This window comes from Mastigoproctus giganteus, chromosome 13 (assembly GCF_048544385.1).
Source record: "Mastigoproctus giganteus isolate SK-2022 chromosome 13, ASM4854438v1, whole genome shotgun sequence".
NCBI classification, from domain to species: Eukaryota; Metazoa; Arthropoda; class Arachnida; order Uropygi; family Thelyphonidae; genus Mastigoproctus; species Mastigoproctus giganteus.
In genome coordinates this window covers 45067049-45083109 of record NC_143587.1, presented here as the reverse complement: position 1 = coordinate 45083109, position 16061 = coordinate 45067049, and the positions used below count along the sequence as shown (strand labels likewise).

Sequence of the window (16061 nt, the reverse complement as noted above, 5' to 3'; positions counted from 1 at the left end):
CAAACAGCTGTTCACTCTACAAATCGCAAATCCGTCCTACCATGGAATATTGTTTCCACATCTGGGGCAGTGCCCCCAAAACCTCTCTCAGGCTTCTTGATTCCATTCAACAGAGGGCAGTTAGTTAATTAATGCCTCATCTCTAACAGGGGCTGTCCATTCTCTGTCTCATAGACATACTGTTGCATGCCTTTTTTACAGATACTTCCATGGGCACTGTTCTTCAGAATTGGCTGCTATAATTCCCACTCTCTCTTTCCAAACAGTCTGAACATGTGCCGCCGCCAGCCAACATCCATTTACCATCCAACTTCAAACTCACAGAACCAACTTTTCATCTTCCTCGTTTATTCATTCAACTGCCATTTTCTGGAACAACCTTCCTGTATACATATTTCCTGAAAATTATAGTCTACAGAAGTTCAAGTCTAATGTCAACAAATATTTTCTTTCATCTTCTCAACCCATGCACGGTACTAAGTACTATAGGTTCTGATACCTCTCGTGTTTGGGGTTTTCACGAAAAAAAAAAAAAAAATCTTTCAAGTCAACAGCATAAAGTAGAGCAACTGATGGGAATATATCTCCATCATGCAGCAAAATTGCTTTTAACTTAATATTTAAGCATCAATAAATATATTCCATTCATTAGGATTGTGTTCAACACCTCATCACAAATGGTTTTTTTTTTTTTGGGCGCCTCCATAGCCAGGTGGGAAGGAGCAGTAGTGCGTATTACATGTTTCTTGATTAGACTGGGGTTTGAGCCCATCACCACCAAATACGGAAGATGCGGAAAGGTCAGGGAATGTGGCCTTAGATGCTAATGGTCCTAAAAACCAAAACAACAACAACAAATGTTTTTTTGAAAACCATTTATAACATTTTCAACATACTGTAATTTTAGTTTCTACTTCAAGTAACTTTAGCATTAGCTTTAGTAAAGGCATATGATGCAAGAAAACAAGCTTATACAGCATCAACCAAAAAAAAAAAAAAAAAAAACCCCTTCTCATTTCAACCATCCACTCACTCCAAGTGTTTGTCTAGTACTGCCTTGAATCTATGTAAGCTATCAACTACAACGACAGATGGAAGCTTCTTCCAGCAATTAACCACCTGCTGGCTAAAGGAAAACCCACACATCTATCCTAAAAAACGTCTTTCCTCAATTTGAATTTATGCCCACTCAGGCAGTTATTCTCAGCAAGAGGAAGAATTCCATCAGCATTGAGCATGCTCAAACCATTCAATGCCTTATATACCTCAATCTGGGCGCCTCTGTAGCCAGGTGGGAAGGAGCAGCAGTGTGTAGCACATGCTTCTTGATTAGACCGGGGTTCGAGCCCGTCACCACCAAATACGGAGGATGCGAAAAGGTCAGGGAATGACCACCGCATATCCAGGAGCAATATGGCCTTAGTTGCTAAATGCTCCTAAAAACCAAATAACAAACAAACCTCAATCTGATCACTTCGGCAGTGCCTAGTCTCCAGACACTGCAATTTGCAAAACTTAAGCCTTTCTTCATAAGAGCAACTCTGTTCCATTCACAAATCTTGTTACCCTTCTCTGTACTCATTCTAGCAGCTCTACATCCTTCTTAAAATGAGGCCTCCACACCTGTATACAGTACTCAAGGGACCTCCCCTGACCATTGCCTTATACACGAGGATAATCAACTCCTTATGCCCGCTAGAAAAATTCCTGTATATCATTGACAAGAACACCGTGAGCCACTCTTGCAGACAATCTGCACAGCTCAGAAAACTTCATATCTGACTGTACAATTACCCCCAGGTCCTTTTTGTTATCTACCACCATCAGTATAGTACCACACAGTTGATACGTTACGCTGGGGTTACTGCTTCCCATATGCAGTACTTTACATTTGTCAATGTTAAACTTCAGTTGCTACCTATCAGCCCATCTGCTCAACTTTACCAGATCCTGTTGCAGCAGTGTACTGTCATTAGTGTCATTAACAACCCTGCCAACCTTCGTATTGTCTGCAAACTTAAACATTAAGCCTGATATACCATCATCAATATCATTAATAAATACAGAAAACAACAATGGGTCCAACACTGAACACTGGGGAATTCCACTAATAATATTAGTCCACGAAGAGCAGTGTCCATTGATTACCACTCTCTGTCTTCTCCCATTCAACTATCCCTTTATCTATACCAAATTTGCCTCCAATGCCAGACTGCTCCAAATTGTGCAGCAGTCTTCCACGTTCAGCAGGATCGAAAGCCTTTCTAAGATCCAAGTATATGATATCAAAATTATTCTTTGCATCCAGTTCCTTTGTGATCACAGCATAGTATCCAATCAAACTGGTCAGACAAGACTTCCCCTTAACAAACCTATGCTGTGTCTGAGCTATAACTGAAGTCTTGTCTAGATGATCCTGCAGTGCTTCTTCCAGTGCCTCCAATAATTTCCCTGTAACAGAAGTTAAACTAACAGGTCTGTAATTACTTGTGTCACCCTTTGATCCTACTTTGCGAATTAGGATCACATTTGCACATCACCAGTCCATGGGGACCTACCCTGAGTCCAAGGAAGCTCTCATAATTATGGCTAAGGGTTTGCTTACTTCTTTTGCTGCCTTCTTTAATATAACTGGATAGATCCCATCCACCCCAGGTGCTTTTCTTATGTTTATCTTCAACAATTTCTCCTCCACTTTGCTCTCAGTTATTACAAAATCATCTAAATCACTGCTAGAGTTTGATACACGTTCGGAATTCCCCTCCCTAAATAACTCCTCATGTGTGAATGTAGATGCAAAACACTCATTTAGTTCGTTAGCTACCTGAGCAGGATTTTCAACAGTTAAACAATCGATATCAAGTGGACCAATCTGATTTATTCCCTTCCTTCTATATTTTACATAAGTAAAGAACTCTTTGCTATTTTTTTTTGCATCCTTTACCAAAGATTTCTCATAATCTGCCTTTGCTTGCCAAACCTCCTTTGTGACTTGGTTACAGCCCAGCTTATATCTATCATAGGCTTCCATGTCACCTGTTAATTTATGTATCCCATGCATTTTTCTTCTCTGTGACATGTCTCATTACTTCACCCGACATCCATTTAGGCCTAAACCCTGAACAATATTTCTTAGTTCGTATGAAAAGTCCAGTAGCTTCCAAGATTAATTCTTTGAATGTTTCTCATTTTGAATTTGCTGTTGGTAACATCATCAGTTGGTCACACCATATAAAATTTAAAAACTGTCTCAGACCATTAGTCACCTTTATGAAAGCAAAAACTCTTCCCTTTACCACTGATAGTAGTTAACTCTGAGTAAATCCCACTTCAGCACATTGTGATTATTGCCACCTAGTGGTTCCTTTATCTGTAAATTCTTAATGCATGAAGTATCACTACTGATAATCAGATCAAGAGTATTATGCCCTCTAGCTGCCTTCTGAACATGCTGCTGTAGAAAACTATCATCCAATAAATCCATAAAAGTCTTGGTAGTGTGCGAGTGACCAACCCACAAATTCCAGTCAATATCTGGGAAATTAAAATCTCCCATTATAAGACAATCTGATTTACTGGCCCCCTCTATTTCTCTGTACAGTTGTTTATTATATTAATCAGAGTCATTAGGCCTATAACACACTTCTACTCTCAATTTGTCTCAACGTGTCCTATTGCTTTCCCAGTGTTTATGTCACACCAAACTGACTCGGCCCTGCTCTGTTGATTGGTTGTACTTCCTTGGATTTTATGTGTTTCTTAACTAATAGCATAACCCCTCCTCCCTTCCTATTCTTCCTCTACACATTGTACTCCCCAGATTCCATTTCTGCATTTCTTTGACAACACGTCTCTGATATCCCAACAATATCTGCCTTTGTTTTGACCAACACCTGAAATTCATCAAATTTATTTACCAAACTCCTAGCATTGGTGTACACGCAAATATACATGCACCTGTTCCTATTCTTAGTTACCTTAACACAGTCCATATATTTACAGGAGGCCCTCATTATAATGTGGTTCGCTTTATGCTGATTCACTATAACGCTTTCTTATATTATAATCCATATTTGACTTTAATGCTGTGACAAATCACTATAACGCTCTTTTACAGATTGCATTTTTGGCATATTTAACGAAATTGTTTCATTTTATGGAGTCGATAGCTTGAAAATGAATAGCAAAACAGCATTAAAATGTTTCCTATGCCGACTTGAGAAATTTTCTCACACGCTATTTAATTGCAGTACAGTGACTTGTTACGTAGTTCCAAGATCAACATTTCAAAAAATGATCAAGTATACTGCTTGTAATATTTGCGTTATATGCATTTATCCGAAGTCTAGGTCATCACTTAGTACAGTATTAGACATTGTGCGTAATGGACAGTTTACTCGAACATTGTATCATAATTAATGCAATCAATGCAGTTACATTTTCAAAGAGCTAATAACGGTGGATAAGAATGAGAAAGTAACAACGTCTGGACGCAGTATGAAGACTACAAATGTAAGAAAAAGACTGAATTTGAAAATTAAATTGGACGTTTTGAAGCAAATCGATTCCGGTTAACGACAAGCGGATGTGTGCCATAATTTAGGACTGGCAAGTTTAACTGTAAGAACAATTATAAAAAATAAAGAATTAATTTTAGCAGCAGGAAAGACAGCTGTTCCACTGCAACAACTAGGGCTAGTAGGATTGAAAACGAGAGCCTTTAACTAATTTTATTGAAGATAATATCCAAGTATGTAAAAAGAAAATAGGATTGTTAATTTATATCTATTTTATAATATTATTTCTAATCTGTAATATTATTTTGTCACAGATCTGATTAATGCCATCAAGAATGATTAAACATTATATCCGTCTGTATATTATTTGAGTTAAGTTGTAATGTATAACATGAATAGTTAAGTTTTAATGCATAACATGGCTAGTAAAATAGCTACTCAAGAAAAACCAAAAACCTATACGGGTGCTAAACGTAGCCTGGAAAAAATACATATATGCCAAAAATAACATAAAATAAGCAATACAAATGTACAATTAAAAAATTAATTATAGGCGATCAGATATATTGAAAGGGACTTTTTCAAGGGCTAACCCTTTCAATGTATCAACCATAATTAACGAGCTATCCATTTCTGTAGTCATCGTCCAGCATAACTTGTCCGAATGATAGTTAAAAATTAATGAGATAGAGGGCCATAAATATAAAAGGCATATTTATTGATACATTCCAATTTAGCAGTAAGCTAGCGAGATGACTGTTAGCCCGACGGATAGCCAAAATTTTAATTAGAGAAGGAGATATATCCATTTTTAGGCCTATGTGTATAGTTTAAAATATATGCAGTCTAAGCGCTTACCAAGCAAAGTAGAAGCTTGTGCTAACTAAGGCAAACGGAAAAGTAAAAGTATAGGTATAGTACCTCAATCCCCCTCGAATACTCTAATAGTTCATGAGGTATGAAAAATAGGGATAAAAAAGAGAAAGCTAAAAAGAATAGAAAAGCTAAATCATAAACTAACTTAGGATACAACTGGGAGCGTAAATTCCCGACCCTTATAGTAAGGGATCCTGGTTATGGCAAGCTATATATATATATATATATATATATAGCTTTCGCTCTGCATTATTGCCGTACTACTGGCTGATGTTTTTATTTTAAATATCATATTTATTTTAATTATCAGATATAATTAGGCATCATGCAGAGGATGTGCATTTGCTGCCTCTAATGATAGCTACATAGCCATATTTATTTATTTTTATTACTTTTGCCTAACTTTTACCTCACATAATATAAATTAGTGGTAGTAGTGGGTTGATATGCTAAATAAGCAGCGCCTGTGCCGCCATCTATTCTTTTCCTTTCTATTATATAAGCTGGTTAAGCTTGCATTATGTCAGTGGTGTGGCTCTGATCAAGAGTGCTGTCTGTTCTATAGATTCTTTTTCGCTGCATAAGGACCACCGCCATGCAAATCCTCTGCATTGGTTGATCTATCGGAGAATGGCGGGGTGGTTTGGTTCTTCGATATTTCTGCCTTTGCGATGATTTGTATGACGATTGAAATGCAGCGATTCCATGACCATTATTGGCCTCGTGGTCCTCTGTCGATATGGGGCATGATGGTCAGTCTATCATTTTGATATTTTAGTTTTTTGGTAGTTTCTTTAACCCTTTTTTTGGTGATATTTCACGTCTTTTGGAACTGGTACCTTCGAGGGGGGTACCGCTAAATTATTTATAATTGGCATTATTTTAAATTTACATTTTTTATTAATTGGGTTTAATGACTTAATTGACTAAATTATACAGGGGATTATCGACTACCTTTTTGTCCTATTATCTCTACTTTCCCTTCCCTGTTTGTTTATTTTATATTATTTTGCGTTTCGTTTCGCTCTGCATTATTGCCGTACTACTGGCTGATGTTTTTATTTTAAATATCATATTTATTTTAATTATCAGATATATATATATATATATATATATATATATATATATAGAAAGAGAGAGAGAGAGAGAAATTAGCCTATATGATGATCTGAAGAAAACTCACCTAAAAAAAAAAATGTGGAACCATTTAAAACTAGTAAGGGCTGGTTGAATAGATTTAAAATCAAGGGAGAAGCCACAAGTGCAGATCAAGGAGCCGAAACTTTCAAAAAAGAACTTGTTAAAATTATTGAAGAGAGATATTATGTGTTATACTTCTCAACAAGTTTTTAACATAGATGAAACAGGACTTTTTTGGAAACGAATGCCTAAAAACGAATGTCTTTTAAAGCGGCGAAGGATCGGTTGACTTTATTGTTGGGTGATAATGCTGTGGGGGATTTTAAATTAAAACCCCTTTTAGTTTACCAGGAAGAGGCCAAAGTACAACCCAAAATCAACACATTTTTCATGATTTTAATTGGAATTTTAGGTTTAATTTTGATATGTAAGTAGTTACCACATAATTATATACGTGTGTAATGCAGAATATTTTACAAATATTTGAATATTAAATATTTTGACTGACATTTGTGCATCTTTTCACTACCGTTTATTATTTATTAGGAAATATCCTATGGCACCGACCGCAACTCACAAATACATATGTTACCGTATGGGAATGCGGCACTCGCGTAGCACGGATTCTATCAGCGTTAAGCGGGGATCACCTGTACTTGTTATGCAATACTCCCAGCAGTGTCTGAAATCCCCTGCACCTTGTTTTCCAGACTGCTGCTCATTCCAATAGAAGCAGTGCAACAATCACTTTCACCTCTGCCTGCGGCTACTATTAATCCTTTAGTCTGTGAATCCCCGAGCTAGCAGTTTTCCTACCCACCTAACACTGCCTCATCAGCAAATATTCTTGCTCCCTATCTATTTAAACGTATCCCATCCCTGTAGAAGCAGTCTCTCCCATTAACAAGACCAGGCTGAGAAAAATTGTATCCCTTGAATCTTGCGCAATTGCTCCAGAGCCGAATTGATCGACAAGACTCTCATCACATACTCCCTTCTATCGTGTCTGGACAGAATTGCAGACACTTCCAAATTCAACCCTAGCAGCCAAACTTCCATTGTTGTAACCTAGAACCAAGGAGTTCTGCTGGCTGTTTAGATAAGTTTATATTACAAAACAAGTTATTCATCTCTTTACATAATTAAGTGTAGCATGTTATAATTTTCTGGTTGGTTGTCAAAATCTGTTGAAATGGACAGTCTTGCAAATTCTGCAACCAAGAACCCTCTCTATATTCATCACTGTTTCCTTTAACCTGGACTTGAAATGATAGGTCTTCATTATGCAGAATAGGCCTTATTGCAGTTGATATGCTATGATATTTGAAGCTGTGCTGGTTTTTTCTGGGCATCCCTAATATTTTTGTTATGCAGAATCACAATGATCACTCTATATAAATAGCAGATTAAAATAGAGAGCACAAACCTGAAATACATTTTTAGACTTTAAAAAAGAAAAAATAGACTGTAAACACAGCTAAAATCATAGTAAGGGCGTGTGATGTGATGAAGGGTAAGAATCGTACAATCAAGTAATTAAATTTGCCAGCAACCTGATAAACAGCATAGGCAGGAAGCCTGATGGCTGGGTGGTGTTTAGGTTTTAAAGATCAAATTGTAGCCACTAGGCAATTTGGTGAAGAGGGGGGAAGCAGAATTTATAGTTCTGCCTCTGTATTATTTGAAGTCTCTTGTCAATTTTAAATGGGAACTGCTACTAGTACCTCTTTAAACAAAAAATATTTTTAAAAATTAGAAAATATAACTATGAAAAAATATATAACTGAACTCACAATTACTCCATGATAGGAATAGTTGAACATATTCATTTCCATGCACTGCTTTTGTTTAGCCAATACGTCAGTTGAGCTGTTGCTTAACCACCAATTTAACCTTCCTTTTTCATCATACTGAACACCTGTGAATAAATTTGCAGTTTATGACTTAATGATATCAAAAACTTAACCCATTGTTAAGAGGCAATCCAAATACATGTATATAATCATATATATATATATGTATATGCTTCTGTATGAAGCAAATATTGTATATACAATATCTTACATATAATCATATACACACAATGACATCGCCAATTTTGTAGTATATTTTCTTCCAATTCAATAGAAATTTCTGATATTTTTAAGAGAAAAACTATGAGAAAACTTATCTTGGAAGGGACAGAATAACTCCAGAACAAGCAGAATAGTTTCTGAGTGAATGTCAGGGCAAATAATTAAATAAAAAATATGGGGGATCAAAACTACCAGCAGAAAACTAACAACAGGTTAAAGTAAATTAACTCTCTAGTGGGCACATACATTTATTTTTTATTCCATATGTGTATTTGGAAAAAATAACCCCTAAAAAACCTTAAACTGGCAAGAAATAGTTCAAAATTGTTCAGATTTTGATGATACCTTTTTTTTCAATCTTTTCTGATCACAACAGTGAAACTCCATTTCTGATACTGAATGTGTCAAAAATGGAGTTTTTGATACATTTAGTATTTGATACTGAATACATTTTAACAGAAGATTTGAACTTGTGGCAGTTTGGAAAGTTTGTTTTCTCAACCACTTATATTTTTAATTAATTTTATTTAAAACCCTCTTCTGATATGTTTTAGGCATGTTTTTTCTCATCCTTGAATCTATAAACATATTACTGGAAGTGGTATTATATTTGATACAATTAAAGGATCAATTAAAAAAGATTAATAAAATGCTTAGTAAGAAAGGATTTAAATGGTTAAAAGATAAGGCTACAGATAAGCTAATTGATAAAGGTAAACAACTGATTAACAAATTAAGAAGCCTGAGAGAGGATTTTTGGTGCCCCCAAAAATCCTCTCTCAGGCTTCTAGATTCTATTCAGAAGAGGGCAGTTAGGTTAATTAATGACTCTAACAGAGTCTCTCCACTCGCTGTCTCATAGACGTACTGTTTCTGCTGCATGCCTTTTCTACAGATACTTCCATAGGCACTGTTCTTCTGAATTGGCTTCTATAATTCCCGCTCTCTCTTTCAAAACAGTCGGAACACGTGCCGCCACCAGCCAATATCCATCTATTGTTCTAACTTCAAACTCACAGAACCAACTTTTCATCTTCCTCATTTATTCATTCAACTGCCGTTTTCTGGAACAACCTTCCTTCATACATATTTCCTGAAAATTACAGTCTACAGAAGTTAAAGTCTATCTTATGTCAACAAATATCTTCTTCCCAACCTCCAACCCAAGCACGGTACTAAGTACTATAGGTTCTAATACCTCTCGTGTTTGGGGATTTCATAAAAAAAAAAAAAAAAAATATTCATGTGTCTGTGAGGGAAGGAAGCCATTGAGTAATAACTTTACGTCTGATTGAATTTAGGAGGGTGTTGTAGTGATGCATTCTACAAAAAAGCAAAGAGTAAATTCCTCTTTATTTCTATATATATATAATAACATTCTGTCAAAGCAGTGATGCCACTGCTTTGACAGAATGTTCACTCAAAAGTTATGTTCCAAGCCAAACAAGAAAAGTATTCATTCTTACGGAATCCAAAAACATTTTACTAATTGCCTGCTTTTCAAAATTTCCTTAGCCTAACCTAAAATAGTAAAACTGTTTCATACAGTTGGGTTAGGGAAATACATTGAGGTATTTAACAGAAATAAAATAATGTTTTAATTTGGAGTTAAAAGAAGACAATAAAATTGCTTGGCAGTGTAACACTATGGTGTTACACTTTATAGTGTAACACTATAAAAATTAAGTTTGCAAACTGCAAACTTAATTTTTATAGTGTGAAATGAATCAAAAACCTTTTTTTTATCACAAAATGAAGAAAATGTGGTTAGGTTAGAAAAATTCAGTAAACTATTAAACAGGGATAAAATAAAGTTTTTAATTTGCAGTTCAGATGACACACTGCTTGCAAGCATAATGCTCCATTAAAAAAAAAATCATGCGCCACCAATCACAATATGCATAAAATTTAAACACTTTAATTTTATTTCCTAACACAAGTTGTACCTTTGGGCCATTAGTCACAATTTTCCATCTTTGTCTTCAGCAACTTCATTGAATGTGAGTTTCTAAATTGCAGGATTGCTGACTTTTTGTTCCCAAATTTTAATCAATGGCTCAGGTGGATATTCAAAACAAAAGTTAACTGCATAGAAAAATGTTTGGATTATTACTTTTATGCAATATATTTCCTATATATATTTTTTTTTATTTTTAAATGCAGCTTGTACTTTTGAGCACAATTTGCAATACTTTGCCTGCATTTATTGTGTTCTGTCACTGTCTTCAGCAACTTCATTGTATGCAAGTTTCTAAATTGCAGGATTGTGGACAGCCCAAATTCTTCCCAAATTTTAATCAATAGCTCATGGGAGTACCCCAGATATCACAATAATAGTTAATCACACAGAGAAATGTCTGGGTTATTATTTTTATATAATAAATAATTTTTTATTTTATTTATCTGATTTATTTTTAATAGTGATGAAAATACCTAATCTGCATTCAGATTTCATTTGAACATGCAATTTTCTCACTGCCAACATAAAAAAATCCATTTCAGTCCACTAGATAACTGCAGAACAATTGTGATCAATGGCACCTGATTTTTAAGGAACGTTAGACAGCTCACCATGCAAAGTATCTTCCATTAACTGCAAACTGGGAATAAACATTTTATCTTATCTTCATGTAATACCCTAGTGAATTTCTTTAACCTAACTATACATAACAATTTCATTACATTAGGTTAGGGATATTTTCAAACAAAAACCAAGCCAACAAATCTAGAAGTGTGCACATAATGATATTATCTTAGTAATGACATCAAATTCTAAGCCAATTTTAAATTAAAAAGATCAATTTAATATCCAATATGACAAAGTTTTATAGTAGCTGTCAGTCATGATAAGTATTATGAAATTTAGACTGTTCAACAGACTGGCCACATACAGAGCATTGTTCCATTTGGCATCGGCAAACATGCTGCTTTAAAAGCTATAGCACAGTTCTTCCATGGGCCTTAAAGTACACAGTCGCTGATTTCACTTTCACCATATTTTGGGATAAAAATAACCACATAAATGCAAGACTGTTATGAATTTTTGCAAATTCAAAAATTCACAGCAATCATTTTTAGAAAAATCAAGCTAGGGAATGAGGCAATCCTATGAATTAACTTTGATTAATATCAATAAAAAATATATTTGTCAAACCTTTATTGTCAAGAGCCCATGCAATCTTGTTCGATATATGACCTGCCAATGATCCATATTTCACAGCTCTGAAAATCAGATTATTTCACTTGAATTACTTATTCATTAAACTTTATAGTTATAATAATGTTTTAATCATTATGTTAATTATACTATAAAAGATTCTCAAAATAAAATGCCATATATGTATTCATGATTTTCAATTTAAAATCGAAAAGAAAAATTAATACTCAGTTCTTTAATTGTGAACTAAGAAATAAATTGAAGATCACATTAATCAGTGTTTAATATTATATATTAATACAATAATTAAAATAGCAAAAGCTTCAAATATATGGATCACACCTCCATGACTGCAACAACATGCCTGAAAGTTAAAAAAACAAAAACTTTTTTTTTTTTTGTTAGTTATTGGCACATCAGCTTCTGTGGCCATAATGCACCTCCCAAAGTTTTTGCATTTTACTCTGGTCCAAGCCTGAGGCGGGATTCGAACCCGTGACCTTTGGGTTGCCAGGCAGGCACTTTACCCACCTGGCTAGCCTGGTCGGCAACAAAAACTGTAAAGGAAATTTCAAACTGAAAAATACTCCCATGAAAGAAAAGAAATACATATTTGTTGATTTTTCAAATTTGTATTAGTAATAGTAGTGGCAAATGATGTAAGAAAGCAAGCTTATAAAGCATCAGCAAAAAAAAAAAAAAAAAAAACTTCCCACATCATCTGTCCTCCTGCTCCAAATATTTGTCTAGTTTTTCTTTGAATTAATTCTAACAACTTCCACAATAACAGATGGAAATTTCCCCAACTATCAACTGCCTGCTAGCTGAAGGAAAACTTCACAACTATCCTGTAACTGTCCTTCAATTTGAACTGATGTCCACACGTATGTAGTCTGAGCAAGAGAAAGAATGCCATTAGCCATGAGCTTGCTCAATCCATTCAAAGCCTTCAACATCTCAATTAGATCAATTTGCAGGTTCCTAGTCTCCAGATGCTCTGTGTGTGTGTGTGTGTGTGTGTGTGTGTGTGTGTGTGTGTGTGTGTGTGTGTGTGTGTGTGTGTGTGTGTGTGTGTGTGTGTGTGTGTGTGTTAATGGTGCACAAGCTGCTGGGGCTATAGTGCGTCTATTCATAGGAAAAATGATAAAAAAACAAAAACAAATTACAGATATAACTACTTCATTTTTTATTAGATAGATCTTTTAGAATTTATAATAGATTCCAATTTTTTTAAAAATAGAGAAAAAAATCATTGATGTTTGCATAGTCACCAATAATATGTTTTAACGTCTTCGATTCTTGAAGATTTGTTAGGAAAAGGACGGATGTTCTGTCCTGATGATAGTGAGGACAGTCAATGAGAATGTGTTTGACTATTAAATGTGTGGACATTCAGCAGGATCCTCTCCTATAAGTAGATGAAGGTGAGTCAGGTATGTATGTCCTATCCGTGCTCGTGCAAGCACTACTACTTCTCTTCGCACTGTTTTGGTGCTAGAGTGCCAAAGCTGTGGATCCTGTTTCAACTGATAACGTTTATTATTGGTTTGGGTGTGCCATAGCCTATTCCATAGCCTTCACTCCTATTCCAATCTCTGATTATAATCAGAGATTGGAATAGGAGTGAAGATCAAACCATTAGTTGATGGATTTTTGGCAGTTTTGTCCACAAGTTCATTCCCCTTTATCCCCGAATGCACTGGGATCCATCAAAAGGTCACTGATTGATGACATTCCTTAATTTTTAATAAGAGGCTTCTGATTTGATTTAACATAGGATGAACCTTGTAAGAAAAGTTTTGTAGTGAGTGCTGTAATTGAGCTCAGAGAGTCAGTGTATACTATGTATTTTAAAGATGGGTAGAGATTCAGGTTTTCTAAAGCTAATTTTATTGTATGAAGTTCTGCAGAGAAGCTACTATACTCAGGTGGAAAGGCAGCAGAAATTATAGCAGAAAGAAATACTGCCGCTGCTCCAAAGGCTGAATGTAATTTGGAGCCATCAGTATATATTGGCAAAAAATTAGCATATTTCTGAATATGGCTTGCATGGAGTTGTTTCATGTTGAGTGACGGCAGGTGATTCTTTCCCCACTTGTGAAGATAAGTATTGCAAGTTAATTGAGGAGGAGGTGTCCAAGGTGGATGAGTGCATTTCATTACTTGTAGCCTGTTTACATTAGGAACATTCCAACTCTGTGTTAATTCAATGTTTTTCTTTAAAACCCAGTAAAATAAGACCACCGCCTGCTGGTCTTATTTTACTGGGTTTGATTCTATAGAGATTTTGCAGTGAAGGATTAAACAGGTATGGCTCAATAGAATGCGGACAGCAACTTTGTATTTTAGCTGCATACTTATGTAGTAATGTTTTTTTGTGGAGGTAAAGAGGGGGCTCATGAGCTTCAATATATAAACTATGGGTAGGAGATGTCCTGAAAGCACCAAGTGCAATCTGCAATGCACTATGCTGTATTGGACCCAGCCAGCATAGTGTACTCTTTCAAGCAGAATCATACATTGGAGCACCATAATCCAATCAGGATCTGATCAATGCTCTATATAAAAGCAGCAAAGATGCACGGTCTGCTCCCCAAAACAGAGCAGATAAAACTCTTAGTATGTTCAGTTTTTCGAGGCAGGAAGTATACACAGATTTAATGTGCTCAGAGAAATTTAATTTTCTGTCAAGGATTAATCCCAAGAATCTGATATTATTAGTCACTGGAATGGTAAAGTTTGACATCTGAAGTTCAGGATCTGTATGCATTTTTCGTTGATTACAAAAGTGGATTGCAACAGTTTTCTGCAGTGATAGATGATTCAAGGATATCTGCAATTGCCATTCAATGGATCTAATATTCTGAGAGTGGCAAGAAATGGAGAGATCATCCGCATAAAGATAGGTCTCAACTATATTTGGAAGTTCTTTTGTGATGGAATCAATTTTAAGGGCAAAAAGGGTTGCACTCAGTACATAATCTTGTGGCGCTGAACTGGGAACGAACGATTCTGGAGAAAGTTCCTGATGAATATAGGCAGGTTGCCTCATAGACCAAGATCACTGAGAATGCCATGATGCCAGGTAGTGTCAAATGCCTTCTCTATGTCTATGGAAACTATAAAAAGATGTTTATTTTTTATGAAGGCATTGTGAATTGCAGACTCGGTCTTGATCATGAGATTTAAGGAGAATCTATTCTTACAAAAGCCATGCTGTGATTATTACTCATTAGGTGTTGTGTTTCAATGATCCAAACAAGTCGATTATGGATAATTTTTTTCAAGTAATTTTCCAAGGCAACTGGAGGGGGAAATTGGTCAGTAACTGTATCGACTGGTAGGGTCTTTTCCAGGTTTCAAAAAGGCAAGAACTGTGACATGATGCCAAGAGCTGGGATAAATGTTTTCCATAAATATTCAGTTATAGTAGACCAGCAGTATTTGTAAAGTTTTGTCACCAAGGTTTTGTAACATGATATAAGATATTCCATCTGGCCCAGCGGCACTGTTGCGTGTTGTTTTAATGGCATGTAGAAGTTTAGAATATTGAAGAGGCTTGTTATACTGAAAGAAAACTGAGGTTCGAAAGTTGATGGCTCATTGTTCATTCTTGGTCTTTATTTTCTGAAAATCCGGAGAATAAGATGATGCCGCTGAAACTTGGGCAAAGGTTTTGTCTAAGGCATTTGCTATGTCCTCCTCAGGAGCAGAGAGTTCTTTCCCATTACATGAAGGAATTGGTGAAGGGGTGGTTGGAAATTTGCCAGAAATCTGCCTGATTTTCTTCCACATTAACCTGGAGTTAGTGTTTCTGTTTATGGTATATGCAAACCAAATCCAAGAATTCTTCTTGGCTTGTCTTTGAATGAGATGTGCTCTTGCCCTTAGTTTCTTGTAGTTGATAAGATTAGCTGTGGTTGGGGACCTTACGAAATAAATTCCATGCTTTATTTTTTAATTTCTTCACTTTTGTGCAGTCTTCATTCCACCAATAGTTAAGGTGCCATCGGGACTGGGGATTCAACAATGGAATTGAATATTTAGCTGCAGATAGTAGGTGTGAAGTGATATAATCTGTGGCTTCATCTATCGACTGTGTTCATATATATTGCTCATCCAGGGTGACAACTGACTGAAATTTGACCCAGTTGGCTTGAGAGAACTTTCATTTCCTGCAGGGTTGGGCTAATGGTGGTTGTGCAGTGAGCAGATCACAAATAATCGGAAAATGGTCACTGCCCATAGGACTGTCCATAACAGACTATTCTATAATTGGAAACAGAGTCGGGGAGC

At 35.7% G+C, this 16061-nt stretch overlaps 1 protein-coding gene across 1 annotated transcript in view; it reads right to left on the bottom strand.

The window, feature by feature from the left end:
• Nucleotides 1-16061, bottom strand: part of LOC150076002 (endothelin-converting enzyme 1-like) — a 160797-nt gene that overhangs the window by 19658 nt on the left and 125078 nt on the right. The window contains exons 13-14 of the mRNA XM_090388028.1: nucleotides 11763-11830; nucleotides 8327-8451 (exon numbers count right to left, since the gene is read on the bottom strand). Of these exons, the coding sequence (XP_090244154.1) occupies nucleotides 8327-8451; nucleotides 11763-11830 (193 nt within the window). The remainder of the gene's footprint in view (nucleotides 1-8326; nucleotides 8452-11762; nucleotides 11831-16061) is intronic.